This window comes from Tachysurus vachellii, chromosome 15, assembly GCF_030014155.1.
Source record: "Tachysurus vachellii isolate PV-2020 chromosome 15, HZAU_Pvac_v1, whole genome shotgun sequence".
NCBI classification, from domain to species: domain Eukaryota; kingdom Metazoa; phylum Chordata; class Actinopteri; order Siluriformes; family Bagridae; genus Tachysurus; species Tachysurus vachellii.
In genome coordinates this window covers 1,545,564-1,560,563 of record NC_083474.1, presented here as the reverse complement: position 1 = coordinate 1,560,563, position 15,000 = coordinate 1,545,564, and the positions used below count along the sequence as shown (strand labels likewise).

At 43.5% G+C, this 15,000-nt stretch overlaps 2 protein-coding genes across 4 annotated transcripts in view; both read left to right on the top strand.

Moving 5' to 3' along the window:
* cwf19l2 (CWF19 like cell cycle control factor 2) overlaps positions 1-4,792 on the top strand; it is an 18,574-nt gene extending 13,782 nt beyond the window's left edge. For both annotated transcript variants that reach the window (XM_060888305.1, XM_060888304.1), the window contains exons 12-18: positions 538-675; positions 1,974-2,186; positions 2,521-2,637; positions 2,757-2,912; positions 4,136-4,216; positions 4,328-4,429; positions 4,498-4,792. In XM_060888305.1, the coding sequence (XP_060744288.1) occupies positions 538-675; positions 1,974-2,186; positions 2,521-2,637; positions 2,757-2,912; positions 4,136-4,216; positions 4,328-4,429; positions 4,498-4,635 (945 nt within the window). In that variant the 3' untranslated portion in view covers positions 4,636-4,792. The remainder of the gene's footprint in view (positions 1-537; positions 676-1,973; positions 2,187-2,520; positions 2,638-2,756; positions 2,913-4,135; positions 4,217-4,327; positions 4,430-4,497) is intronic.
* Positions 4,793-8,747: 3,955 nt separating this feature from the next.
* Positions 8,748-15,000, top strand: part of gucy1a2 (guanylate cyclase 1, soluble, alpha 2) — a 24,762-nt gene continuing 18,509 nt past the window's right edge. For both annotated transcript variants that reach the window (XM_060888457.1, XM_060888456.1), the window contains exon 1: positions 8,748-9,286. In XM_060888457.1, coding sequence (XP_060744440.1) covers positions 9,047-9,286 — 240 coding nt within the window. In that variant the 5' untranslated portion in view covers positions 8,748-9,046. The remainder of the gene's footprint in view (positions 9,287-15,000) is intronic.

The following is a 15,000-nucleotide window of genomic DNA, read 5'->3' as shown; positions in this document are numbered from 1 at the left end:
TACGCAGAAATAACGTCGACCCTGTTCAGTACGTAGTGCACGATGTTCAAGGTCTGCTATGAACAAAATGGTGAATATTCACTAGTGCACCACTATATAGAGCGTGTGCAAGCCAATCATTACCCATGATGCACCGCAGTGTCTGGTTTGTGACCAGTACTATAATAATTATAGGATATATGATGGTGTGATGCGTCACTACACTCACCACTATGAGCTGTTTACCACTGTTCACCACTATTACCCTTATTTTATTATTATTATTTTTATTTTTATTAATATAATAATTATTCAACATTATTAATAAACCTTAAATGTAAGAATAAGCAAACAGTGACTCACAGCGCAGTGACTACTGTTGTACCCCTAGCAACACACACATCTCTCCTGTGTGTGTGTGTGTGTGTGAAGAGCCTCTTGAGCACCCTTTGAAATGCTAAACCACAAATAATCAACATGGGTGATTAAGTCATTTAACTGTGTGTGTGTGTGTGTGTGTGTGTGTGTGTGTGTGTGTGTGTGTGTGTGTTCACACAGATCGAGACCCATGTCTCTGGCGAGCGTGTGCGTTACTTTGCAGATGATGACAGTTTGGATCTGAAAGAGATGGTGCGGAGGGAGAAGATGACCTCATCACAGGATCAGAACGCTCTCTACTCACGTATGGCTGCTAAGGTGGGTGTTTGTACCACAATCTGGCAACCCTAGATTCACACTATTTGGTGGTAATCTGGATTATCGGCATTTAATTAATCAGGCATTATAAAAGTTCTCAATGTATCTGGCAACCCAAAAACAACTACTAATAATTCTGAGGGTTTCTAATGGTAATCTAATGCTCTAACCGTTCCTACAATCTGGCAACCCGGACACACAAGCTTCTACTTTCTACCGTCTGGTCGTGGTGGAGTTGTACTCTGTCTGGCAACCTGTAATAATTTGGCAAAAAAAAAAAAAGCAGTTATTCTTGTGGCCGCAGTACATTAGGTTTATCTGGCACACAGATATGCAGGGATTGGTATTTTGTTGTTTTTAAAACTTGTGCCCTATACAGCGACCTACACACACACACACACACACACACACACACACACACACACAGCCTGGATGTAACAGATGGCGAACATTTCTCTCTGCCTCTCTTCATTGCTCTCTCTGAGTGTGTGTAACATGATGGGTGAAAACTGTATTAATAAACTTACAAAGACGTCACTGTCACCATGGAGACTGGAAATGAAAGTGCCAAACATTGCACATTTTAGCTTTCTCTCTTTCTCTCTCTCTCTCTCTCTCTCTCTAGTGAAAATGCTCTAGCGTTACCATGGCAAATATGCTAAAAATATGTACTTATTTTAGCTGTGTGTGCATAATGAATGCCAAGTTAGCAACAGTAGTTGTGTGTCTTTGTGTCAAGTGTGTGTGTGTGTGTGTGTACGCATGGCACATGCTGACACACACAGATACACACTGGTGCAATGTCTCACTCTGTCTATCAAACATGTCAAGGACAAGAACACACTGTAGAGCACACACCCATAGAACTTGTTGCTATGGAGATGATGTCTTACACACACACACACACACACACACACACGTAAGAATTGTGCAGTAGTTTGTAAAATACCCCACACCCTGTAGGAAAGGAGCGAGTACGAGAGAACAGGCATGTAAACAAAAAGCGCTTAGGGTAAGTTCTGCAATAAGATAGAAGCAACACACACTAACACTAACACTAACACAGTAATAATGCATCAGCTCTAACATATTAAACATAACATAAAACGTGTTGTACTGAAGCGTTAAGGATGTAACGTCATACAAAACCTCCAGCGAACCTCCAACACTAAGAACATTGTGAAAATTGAAGACTGCATTAATGTATTCAAGCTATAAAAAAAGAAGTTAATGTATTAAAGCTCTTGTGTGTGTGTGTGTGTGTGTGTGTGTGTGTGTGTGTGTGTGTGTGTGTTTAGATGATGGGCAAGCAGGATGGTGATAACTACACGTTAGACGACATGTTCGTGTCGAGCGCAGCGCAGAGAGAAAGAGACGGACTCGACGAAGAGAGAGCGAGGGCCCGAGCGATGGGGGAGGGGCGGAGCCTCGCCGCACGAATGGATAAATGCCCGTTCTGCTTCAGCAACAGCGAACTGCCCAAACACCTGGTGGTGGCTATTGGGGCAAAGGTACATGCTAATTACCACACACACATGCCAATTATCCCCCACAACTCTAATTACCTTTACACACCGTACTTAACGCCATGCTTATCATCTCACACACAGCCGATTACTCGACACTATGGATCCCAAACCCCAGTGGTGTAAACACGCTAGTTTAGTCTACGGCAGTTACTTCGCATGCTAATAACCACACAGATGCTAATTTCTCTTCATTAAACACTGTTGCATTAACACACACACACACACACACAGACTGTTTTGCATGCCAATATACTTTCTAATTGGTAAATGTTTATGAATCGTGTGTGTGTGTGTGTGTGTGTGTGTGTGTGTACAGGTGTATCTTTCTCTTCCTAACGGTGTCTCTTTGACTGAGGGACACTGTTTCATCGCTCCACTGCAGCACCACTGCTGCGCAACTCGCCTTGATGAGGATGTCTGGAGTGAAGTACAGGTATGTAAACACATACACACACACACACACACACACACACACACACACACACAAATATATTACATTAAATGAAATGCAAACGCAAACTACTTCCCCCTCCTCCCGTCTCTATCCTTCAGGTGTTCCGCAAGTCTTTGGTTCAGATGTTCCATTCTCTTGGTCTCGACTGTGTGTTTTTGGAAACTCACCTGAACCCTAAGAAGCGAATGCACATGCTGTACGAGTGTGTTCCTCTTCCGCGGGAGCTTGGAGATATGGCACCCGTTTACTTCAAGGTATTACTCATAGAGACAAAAGGCTGTCCTCCCGTATGGTGCTCATGCTAGGGTCAGATACGGGAATGGAGACAGTGGGAAGACAGATACAGAGTCTGAGACAGAGGGACAGATGGATACAGAGCCTGAGACAGAGGGACAGACAGATACAGAGTCTGAGACAGAGGGACAGACAGATACAGAGCCTGAGACAGAGGGACAGACAGATACAGAGCCTGAGACAGAGGGACAGACAGATACAGAGCCTGAGACAGAGGGACAGACGGAAACAGAGCCTGAGACAGAGGGACAGACAGATACAGAGCCTGAGACAGAGGGACAGACAGATACAGAGCCTGAGACAGAGGGACAGACGGAAACAGAGCCTGAGACAGAGGGACAGACGGATACAGAGCCTGAGACAGAGGGACAGACGGATACAGAGCCTGAGACAGAGGGACAGACGGATACAGAGCCTGAGACAGAGGGACAGACGGATACAGAGCCTGAGACAGAGGGACAGACGGATACAGAGCCTGAGACAGAGGGACAGACGGATACAGAGCCTGAGACAGAGGGACAGACGGATACAGAGTCTGAGACAGAGGGACAGACGGATACAGAGCCTGAGACAGAGGGACAGACGGATACAGAGCCTGAGACAGAGGGACAGACGGATACAGAGCCTGAGACAGAGGGACAGACAGATACAGAGCCTGAGACAGAGGGACAGACGGATACAGAGCCTGAGACAGAGGGACAGACGGATACAGAGCCTGAGACAGAGGGACAGACGGATACAGAAACAGATACAGAGAGTCCGAGACAGACGGTTATGGTCAGACAGAGAGACAGACAGAGTCAAGGACAGTGTGAGAGCCTGAGAACGAGGGACAGACAGATACAGGGGCCGATAGACAGAGATATCTCAGATCATGTGAGACAGCGTGACGGAGGGACAGACAGACAGCCACACAGACAGCAAGTTACTATAGACAGATACAGGAGCAGAGACTGATGGACAAAGACAAAGAGAGACACTGAAAGTCAGGAGATTGTCTTCAGGTGTTTGAGTTCAGTGACCCAGAGCACGTGGATACACATGGATGCAGAAACAGAAACCCATCCTGCTTTGGGACCATAACAGGGGTAGATCAGGGGCAGGTGGATCCTTGATCCATAATTAGTGCTGCACTTGTCACAGAATGCACTAAAATACCTGCTTGTGTGATTTGTGTGTCCAGAAAGCCATCATGGAGTGTGATGAGGAGTGGGCGATGAATAAGAAAGTGGTGGATCTGTCATCCAAGAACATCAGACAGGCTGTGAGACCTGCACTTACCTTATGATCCAGGCTTCACCTTTTTCTCTTCAATATCATGATGTGTGTGTGTGTGTGTGTGTGTGTGTGTGTGTGTGTGTGTGTGTCTGTCCAGGTTCCTCGTGGTTTGCCCTACTTCTCTGTCGATTTCGGGTTGCAGGGAGGATTTGCTCACGTTATTGAGAATCTGGACAAGTTTCCACATTACTTTGGGAAAGTAAGTATCTAAACTAACACACACACACACCACAAACACACATGTCCTAACACCCCACGTTCACACAGGAAGTCCTCGGCGGGATGTTGGACCTGGAACCACGACGATGGAGGAAGCCGATCAGAGAGAACTTCGACGATCAGCGTAAGAAGGTCCTTCAGTTCTCCCAGTGGTGGAAACCCTTCGACTGCACCAAGAGCCAATAAGAGATCCGTGGCGGGGTCAAGATCTGGGAGTCTGGGAGTTCTGGCAGTCTGTCGTGTTTATAATCTGATTAATTTCATGAACGCTGCATTATTGAGCTGTTTAATATAACAGGACATTAAAGTTGTGTTGATTATTATAAAAGTTTTGATGCAGCCACCACCGTGCTTCAGTGTCCTTTGAATTCAATTCTAGTTTATTTATATGGCGCTTTTTACGTGACGTCGTCTCAAATCAGCTTTACAGAACATAAACATAGAGCAGAAGGTTAATATAAAGAACAATAGAAAGATTAATAGAATACAACATCAGGATTAATATTAGATAGATTTAGTTCACAATGTGTTTGTATTTATCCCCAATGAACAAGTCTGAGGTGACTCAGGTGACTGTGGGGAGGAAAAACTCCCGTAGATGGTAAAGGAAGAAACCTTGAGAGGAACCAGACTCAAAGGGGAACCTCATCCTCATCTGGGTGACACTGGGGGTGTGATTATAAATATACAGTCTGATAAATGTTATATAGATGTAAAAGATCACATGGAGTTCAGATCTCCTCTTTAGTATCGCAGAGTCTAACTGGAGCTGGTAGATCTTTAGATGCCTGAGGATTCTCACAGAGTCGGCCTCATCTCAGCGGAGGTCCAAAATCTTCATGGCGTGAAAGACGATCGGAGCTGGTGCAATTTCTGGATGCCTCGGAATGGGTAGAAAGATAGAAGCAGTGGAGAGGAATTAACGTATCTGCTGTTCATAATATTTGCAAGTCTGATGTAATAGTGCAGGGGGTCACTGTGGCTTAGTGGTTAGCAGGTTCACCTCACACCTCCAGGGTTGGGGGTTTGATTCCAGCCTCCACCTTGTGTGTGTGGAGTTTGCATGTTCTCCCCGTGCCTCGGGGGTTTCCTCCGGGTACTCCGGTTTCCTCCCCCGGTCCAAAGACATGCATGGTAGGTTGATTGGCATCTCTGGAAAATTGTCCGTAGTGTGTGAGTGCGTGAATGAATGAGTGTGTGTGTGTGTGCCCTGTGATGGGTTGGCACTCCGTCCAGGGTGTATCCTGCCTTGATGCCCGATGACGCCTGAGATAGGCACAGGCTCCCCGTGACCCGAGGTAGTTCGGATAAGCGGTAGAAGATGAATGAATGAATGAATGAATGTAATAGTGCACAATATTATGGGATGTATTATGTGTACGTCTGACTAAAGAGATGAGTTTTTAATTTACACTGAAACTGAGAAAGTGTGTCTGAGCCCCGAACACTATCAGGAAGACTGTTCCAGAGTTTGGGAGCTAAATAAGAAAACGCTCTACCACCTTTAGTAGACTTAGATATTCTGGGACCTACCAGAAGTCCTGAGTTTTGTGATCTCAGAGAGCGTGAAGGATTGTAACGTGTTAGAAGACTAGTTAGATACGTGGGAGCTAAACCGTTAATGCTTTCTTGTCAATCCACAAAGCATTTAGGATGGTGGACGAGGCCTGGAAAGGATCGGTTATGTTCCCTGTCGTGCCTTTGATTGACAGGCAGCTACATGTGATCTGATTGTCTGATGTTAATTCACAGTGTTTCTGTGTAACCCGACTCAGTTCTTCAGCGTACACACTATGAACTCGGAGTTGACGTGTCGAACAGAACGAGGCAGAAGCTTCTTAAATCTACAACCGTGTTGCTCAGCCTGTGAGACAACAGTTCTGTCCTCTAACTGATTTATGGGATCTCCTCTGAAATATCCTCACGCTGCCTTTTGTGTTATTGTGTGTTTATTTCAGTAACGCGTGAGAGGAGAGGAGAAGTGGGTCAGGAAGAGCGAAAGAGACAGAAAGGGCCAGAGAAAATTAGCAGACAGACAGAAAAATGTCCTAAAGGCAAAGGAGAGATGAACCATAGTGTGTTAGTGCACAAACACACACACACACACACACACACACACACACTTCTAAATGACCTATATTCCCCCCTCTCTCTCACACACACACACTCTGTCCTAAATGATGTTCTATATTCTGACACACATAACATGCCCTAAAGGTCCTAATTCTAGCTGAGAGTTATTTCCATTAACCCGTGTGATATTGTAGCTAAATACTGCTATACTTTGCCTTAACGTTCACTTTAAACTCAGTAACTAAAAAAAAGAAAATCCACTAAAGTACAGAATCAGTTAGAAATAGGTCCATCATTAAAAATGAAAAGTTGGGTCAAAAAAAAAAAGACCACACGAGGAAGGAAGGTTGTACCTTTTAAATGTTTACATTTTCTGAAAGAACAACTAGAGAATATATTTTTTCACATTACAGCATGGCACTGTTGGTCTGTTTTTATTAAAGGTGGGGTCTCCGTCGTTTGAGAAATGCTTCAGAAAACTGAGTCGGGCCGACAAACAAAACAAAAAGAAAACAAACGTGTAGCCAATGAGCAGAAAGGGGCGTGTCTTGTCAATATGGGCGGAGAGAGTGTTCAGTGTGCATGTGTGACATTAGCAGAAAGCGGTTTTAACATTGACATGGAGGATAAAAACAAAGAAAGAAAGAGAAGAAAGACTTACGATAAGGTAAGAAGTAGGACGTGTTAATATAGGATCAGCTTTCCAGCGCTGGAGAGAACTGAAGGAGCAGGAAGTTGGTCACATATTCACAGATTGGAGTTTCCTGAGTCAATAACTCCTGAGCTAAACACTGTTACTACACAAATAACACCTCTTTTCTATCGTAGTAATGTAGAGACGCAGCTACAACCGTGTTTTGTGTAGTAACAGTGTTTAGCTCAGGAGTTATTGACTCGGGAAACTCCAATCTGTGAATATGTGACCAACTTTACTTAAGACGCCGAGGCGCTTTTTTCCTTCTCGATAGGTGAGTAACGTTGGTTTTGCTTTGTTACACAGAACTAATATATGTCTTTGTCCTTTACATGATTATGCTTGTGTGTCATTTTTGCTTGTTTGTTTATCTACAATCGTATTGTTCTTCACTTCAGCTATGATAAAGACACATTTCTTTCCATTAGTTGCCTGGGTTACGTGTGTATGTGTGGGTGGAGCTATCTATACAGGGGTGGGACCCGTTTGGGTTAGGGGCGTGTTTGTTTTGGTGATTTCAAATGTCAACACTGGCTTTCAAACAACGGAGACCCCACCTTTAAGGTGGGTCATCACGAGTTGGCAAAACAATCCCTTAAAACAAACAAATGATCGTTAAGAAGTTTTTTTTTTTAATGGCTTTATGGCTGATTTTAGAAAGTTAGTTTTCAGGTTGTGGTTCTATCGTTGATTAACGATCATCTTATGAGTCCCTGTCATGTAGATGTGACACCAAGCAGCAGAAACTTTGTGATGTGACTTTTCACACAAATTAAAAAAACAGAATGATCGAAACGTTATAATATTCTTATCATGAACCTGTGATTATAGGAATATTATAACGCTTCGATCGTTCGATTTCAAGAACTCAAAAACCTGAACATTTTCCCTAAAAAGTTTGGATTTTCCAGAATCCGTCACGTCCCGGATGCCTGACTGCAGGAAGATCTCCGTCTTTTTCTTCTGATAAAAAAGAAACACAAATTCAGAGGTTTTATTTTTAACTGATACTTCTTTCTTTATACTTTCTTCAGTCATCTCCAGACTGAGTTTTTCTTTTTCATTGCTCTCTTGAGTACTTTTTCTCTCCTTCTCCTTATTTACTTTACTTTGTTTGTCGTTTTTCTTTCTTTCTTTCTGTATGAAAGGATTTGGTAAAAAGACAGACCGTTTTTTTCCCACCTGACTTCAGGGTATTTTGTTTAAAAAGAGGAGAAAAAAAGAAAAGAAGGTTGAATATGTGTAGTGATAGTCTGTTAAATCAACAAGGGCACGTCATGACCTTTAAAGAACAAGTGCACTCTCTCTCTCTCTCTCTTTTTCTCACTATCTCTCTCTTTCTCTGTCTCTTTCTCTCTCTTTCTCTCTGTCTCTCTCTCTGTCTCTCTCTCACTATCTCTCTTTCTCTCTGTGTCTCTCTCTCTCTCTCTCTCTCTCTCTCTCTCACATCTTCTTTCTCTCTTTTACTCTCTCTGATTGGCTGCGTTAAACTCCGTCAGTGTCGGTGCTGAGACACAGAGAGAGAGAGAGAGAGAGAGAGATAGAGATGAAGCGGATCTGTGCGCTCGTGGATGAAAGCGCGATTCGGTAACACAAGCAATCACCAGGGGACTAAATCCGGTCGTTTGCGTCTCCGCGCGCTCCGCTTCATTGATCCTTTGATCTGCGCTTGATTTTCTTTGAGGGAATTCTATTTAGAAATGCGTGCCATCGCGTGCCATCGTCGTCGCCTCCTGTTCGCTCCGCTCTCCTGCCCTCTGGTCCTCGCACGCCGTTCGCGCGCTTGACGCAGCGTCTGATGAGAGAGCTCGTGGGCCAGCGGCGAGCAGCATGTCCTCGCGCAAGATCTCGTCGGAGTCGTTCAGCTCGGTGGGTTCCGACTGCCTCGAGAGCCCCGACGATGCCGAGTGCCCGTTCTCGCGCGCCTTCTGGAACGGCCGGAGCCCCGCGGAGACGCGCGCGTGTCCGTTCGACGACCAGGTTGCCACGGGAGCGAGAAGGGCCGCCAGGAGAAAGCGCGTGAATTTGGACTCGCTAGGAGAGAGTCTGAGACGGCTCACTTCACCCACGGTACACACACACACACACACACACACACACGCACGGGAGTACGTGCAGAATTCCACGGTATGACACACACACACACATCATTCTATGCTCTCTATCTCTCTTCCCTCATATGTAACATAGATATTTGTTATGATCTCTATCATATATCCTGATCTTGTGTATCTCTACATACCTCTGTCTCCTGTCCTTGTTACTCTGTCTCCCCATCTATGTCTTTGTGTTATATATTTCTGTATATACGTGTGTGTGTGTGTGTGAGTGAGTGTGTGTGTGTGTGAGTGTGTACGTGTACATGTTTATGTGAGGGAGGGTGTGTGACACTTGAGCAACTTTACTGTAACATACTTCATACACATATAGCAGTGTTTTAATTGCAGATACACATTGAGTCAGGGACTTTTTTCACATATGGCATTCGCATCTGCAGTGTGTGTGTGTGTGAGTGTGTAAGTGAGTGTGTACGTGCTGAGAGGCCATCATGTTCTTCTGGTTTCTATGTTGCTGTCTCTGAGTTTGCAGCTAGTACAGATAGAGGGAGGGAGCGAAAAAAGAGGCGAGCGAGCGAGTTTGTGTGTGTGTGTGTGTGTGTGTGTGTGTGTGTGTCCTAAAATCATCCATCTTTCTAGTATGCACAAAAACAGCTTTCTCATGAGAACGGCCTCAACTCTCATTAATCTTACACACACACACACACACACACACACACACACACACACACACACACACACACAGTGACAATGGCCCAAACCAGAGGACTGAAAGAGTGTATGCGTATCCCCTAATGAGACACACCTCTCCCATCATAATAATAGTGTATTATGACAAAAGCTGTTAGGGTCAAACTCTAAAGATAGACGTACAATAAAAGGTCTAACCTCAACATCGTCTCTCAGCCCACTGCCAAGTATTTTATTAAATTCAAGACTTAGACAAAAGAACAAGTCAAGTTACAAGACATGATAATTATGAATCAGAATTATTGGCAAAAAAAGTGTTGCCACCGCCATCTGTGACTGAGCGTACAATGGAGCCAAGTTGGCCATGCTTTCTGGGTGGGAGGGGCATACTTTCTCTCCTGTCAATCAAAATGACACTAGCGGACCACGAACGTCTGTAAGCTCATGTAGGTGGAAGACGTACGGATCCGAAACTGTTACTCTGCCATGTGAAGCAGCATGAGCAGCAGTTTGAAAAAACAGGGCTGATCGTCTTGGTTTGTCTTAGAGGAAGCATTTGTTAGCTTTCACCCTTCCTAGTTGGTAGTTCTCTACTCCACCAGTCTCAGGTGGTCTCTACTCCACCAGTTTCAGGTGTCCTCTACTCCACCAGTCTCAGGTGGTCTCTACTCCACCAGTCTCAGGTGGTCTCTACTCCACCAGTCTCAGGTGTTCTCTACTCCACCAGTCTCAGGTGTCCTCTACTCCACCAGTCTCAGGTGGTCTCTACTCCACCAGTCTCAGGTGGTCTCTACTCCACCAGTCTCAGGTGGTCTCTACTCCACCAGTCTCAGGTGGTCTCTACTCCACCAGTCTCAGGTGGTCTCTACTCCACCAGTCTCAGGTGGTCTCTACTCCACCAGTCTCAGGTGGTCTCTACTTCACAAGTCTCAGGTGGTCTCTACTCCACCAGTCTCAGGTGGTCTCTACTCCACCAGTCTCAGGTGGTCTCTACTCCACCAGTCTCAGGTGTTCTCTACTCCACCAGTCTCAGGTGTTCTCTACTCCACCAGTCTCAGGTGTTCTCTACTTCACAAGTCTCAGGTGTCCTCTACACCAGTCTCAGGTGTCCTCTACTCCACCAGTCTAAGGTGTTCTCTACTCCACCAGTCTCAGGTGGTCTCTACTCCACCAGTCTCAGGTGTCCTCTACACCAGCAGTGACACTGCTTCAAAGGTGAATAAGAATAAAATCAAGACATTTATGAGGCTCAGCGTTGTCCTCCAGGCTTTGTAGTGGTTCAGACCGTTCACCAGAAGTAGACACTAAGTCTGAGACACTGAGTTTATGGGTTATGTTCAGGTCTCTGAACCATTCTCCAATTTGGAATGGAAAGGAACTGGTTAATAAGGTTAGTGGGCCAAGGCTTTTCTTAGGTTCCACATCCTCATGTAGAGCTCGAGCAGTAACGTTTCCTTTGATGGGTGCAGCTCCTTAGTATCAGACAGTAGATGTGAAAAAACCCCTAAAACTTAGGAGCCATCAAGCAGTGGATGCTGTGCTGTTGTCCAGCAAGTCCAAATGTTCTCATCATCCATCCCTTCACCAAGGCAGCTCATAGGCATTGGTTTGGAGCCATTTTCTGTCAGTTGTGATAGAAAGTGGGTAATAGAATGAAGACAGAGATAGAATTAGGTTATGGTGTCTTCAAGATAGAGTCTCCTGTGAATTAGTGTCCTTCAAGTGAAAAAATCAGACAGCTCCTATTGAATAGCATACAGACTGTTTATCATCGCTACCAACAGTATACGGGATCACCTGGATCACCAAGAAGATGTTACCGAGTCTGGTTGTCTTAGTTTCTTCTAATATTGTCTTAGTGAGTTTTGTTTTTGGCTACAGTTTTTGTCGGGTTTCTCATTCAAGATCTAAATCTATATCAAGATAAAAAAATTGTGGGTACACGTTTCCTGTGATGGACCGGTACCCATCTGGGGCGTCTTCCTGTTTCGCTTGTAGCATTTCTCCTTTAGCCTGCAGATCCACCTTGTTCCTTACAAGGATAAAGATGTTTCTAAAAAAAAAAGATTGATGTGAAGCATGAGAAGGACAAGGAACAAGATGACAAAAGGTCTTGCAGGAGAAACCTATCCTTCTACTCGTTACCTTTGGGGAGCTCCAGCAATAAAACCCAGGTAGAAAAAAGGTAGTAAGTTCCTTGTTAACCTTTCTTTATAGCAAATTCTGGGATGGTACACTTGAAGGTACAGCTTTTGTAACAAACCTTGCTCTAACAAGTCAACATTTACACTGGAGCACCATTGTACATGGAATGTACTTGTGTGGTTATATGGTTTGACAGCATAAAGGCAGTTCTAGGTACAGTGCTTGGGTTCCTATCACCAAAACTTATCACCAACCACGTGACCTTTCTATGAAGGCATTAAAGGTGGGGTCTCCGTTGTTTGAAAGCCAATGTTGACATTTGAAATCACCAAAACAAACACGCCCCTAACCCAAACGGATCCCACCCCTGTATTGATAGCTCCGCCCACACATACATACGTAACCCAGGCAACTAACGGAAAGAAATGTGTCTTTATCATAGCTGAAGTGAAGAACAATACGATTGTAGATAAACAAACAAGCAAAAATGACACACAAGCATAATCATGTAAAGGACAAAGACATATATTAGTTCTGTGTAACAAAGCAAAACCAACGTTACTCACCTATCGAGAAGGAAAAAAGCGCCTCGGTGTCTTAAGTAAAGTTGGTCACATATTCACAGATTGGAGTTTCCTGAGTCAATAACTCCTGAGCTAAACACTGTTACTACACAAAACACGGTTGTAGCTGCGTCTCTACATTACTACGATAGAAAAGAGGTGTTATTTGTGTAGTAACAGCGTTTAGCTCAGGAGTTATTGACTCAGGAAACTCCAATCTGTGAATATGTGACCAACTTCCTGCTCCTTCAGTTCTCTCCAGCGCTGGAAAGCTGATCCTATATTAACACGTCCTACTTCTTACCTTATCGTAAGTCTTTCTTCTCTTTCTTTCTTTGTTTTTATCCTCCATGTCAATGTTAAACCCGCTTTCTGCTAATGTCACACATGCGCACTGAACACTCTCTCCGCCCATATCGACAAGACACGCCCCTTTCTGCTCATTGGCTACACGTTTGTTTTGATTTTTGTTTTGTTTGTCGTCCCGACTCAGTTTTCTGAAGCATTTCTCAAACGACGGAGACCCCACCTTTAAGGATGTAGTTGAGTCACTCCTGCAAGTTCTTGTTGTTTCTTGCTCAGGTTTCACAGTTTAGAGAAATACGTCCAGTGGTTTAAGGTCCGAGATGATGGGAAGCTGTTCTCTTTCAGTTTCCTTAGTTTTTTTGGCTCATTAAGATTTAGATTTTCACCTCAGGCTATTATAAGCAGTCCAGGTGTGATTTCTCAGGTAAACTATTGGTAACTTTACTTAGCAAGATACAATAGATTGTACAAAATAACCAGGAAGGCAAAAGTCAGGTAGAATTCTCAAATGTTTCCCAAAAATTGTTTGTCCACACTGAAGCGTCTGGAAACCGAAGCGACTTTATATCCTTACAGTGCATAAGAGTCTTTGGTCTGCGTCATTTCCGTCAGATGTTAATGTTCTTTCTGTCTCTTCGATTCGAAACGGCAACGTCAAGTAAAAGCACCAAGAAGAGGTGGAGTCGTTGCTGCCGGTAAGCAAAGATTAGAAAGTTATCTGTTTTTAGTCAAAATGGTCCCATTACTACATCACGTGAGTTAAATTCGTTTTCTCAGTTCACACAACAACGTGAAAGTGACGTTTTCAATACGGTGGGCGTGGCCTTAGTAGTTGTGTTGTAGATGTTTTTTTCCTAAAGATTAAAACTTGTCCTGTGGATTTTATAAAGACTCCGACTTGTAAAACTATTTACAACTTTCTCTTTCAGACACTTTTTACTTGTCTGTACACATTTTCTGTATCCAAAGATTTCATTTTTAAATCCAATAGGGGGCACAAATGATGCTCCAAACAATGCAGGTTACAAAAAGAAGCCATTTTGATTCACATAAATACTAAAAGTGTTCAAATAAAATCCAACTGGATTAACATTCAAACTTTTACACTCACACCTGTAATCAAGAGTCTGGTAAGATGACCACATTTTATTAGTCTCAGTCTCTCTCTCTCTCTCTCTCTCTCTCTCTCTCTCTCTCTCTCTCTCTCACACACACACACACACACACACACACACACAGAATGAGCTGTTTGGTGTTGCATTTATTAAAGAGATAATGTTATTTGTGTGTGTGTGTATCTGTGTGGCCTCAAACAGCAAGTTAAAATTTCATTAACACTATTAACAGTACTATACTCCTGAGAGAGAAGAAGGGAGAGAGAGAGAGAGAGAGAAGGAGGGAGAGTGTGTATGTGTGTGTATAAATCACTGAATGACAATTAATCAATAGTAATATGTCTGGCAAAGAGCAAACAAAACACAGTGTGTGTAATAGATTTGGGGTATGTGTGAGTGTGTTTACTCGATTAAGTGATACTCGATTATCTGTTTTTCCACGTGTGTGTGTGTGTGTGTGTGTGTGTGTGTGTGTGTGTTAAAATGTCCTCTCTTTCCTCTGACCTCTAGCATCTCTGAATTGTCATTAACCAAGCATGAACTAACCCCACCACACACACACATATATGTGGAATGTGTATATATATATATATATATATATATATATATATATATATATATATATATATATATACACGTGTATATATATATATATACGTGTATATATATATATATATATATATATATATATATATATATATATATATATATATATATATATATATACACTGTGTGTGTGTGTGTGTGTGTGTGTGTGTGTGTGTGTGTGTGTGTGTGTGTGTAACAAATTGAAAATGAATTCCGTAGTTGCTCCTCATGGTGTAACTCCCTAGTCTACTGCCCCTCACAGGATTTCACCCAAGGTACTAAATTAGCCAGAACTGCTAGTGTGTGTGTGTGTGTGAGAG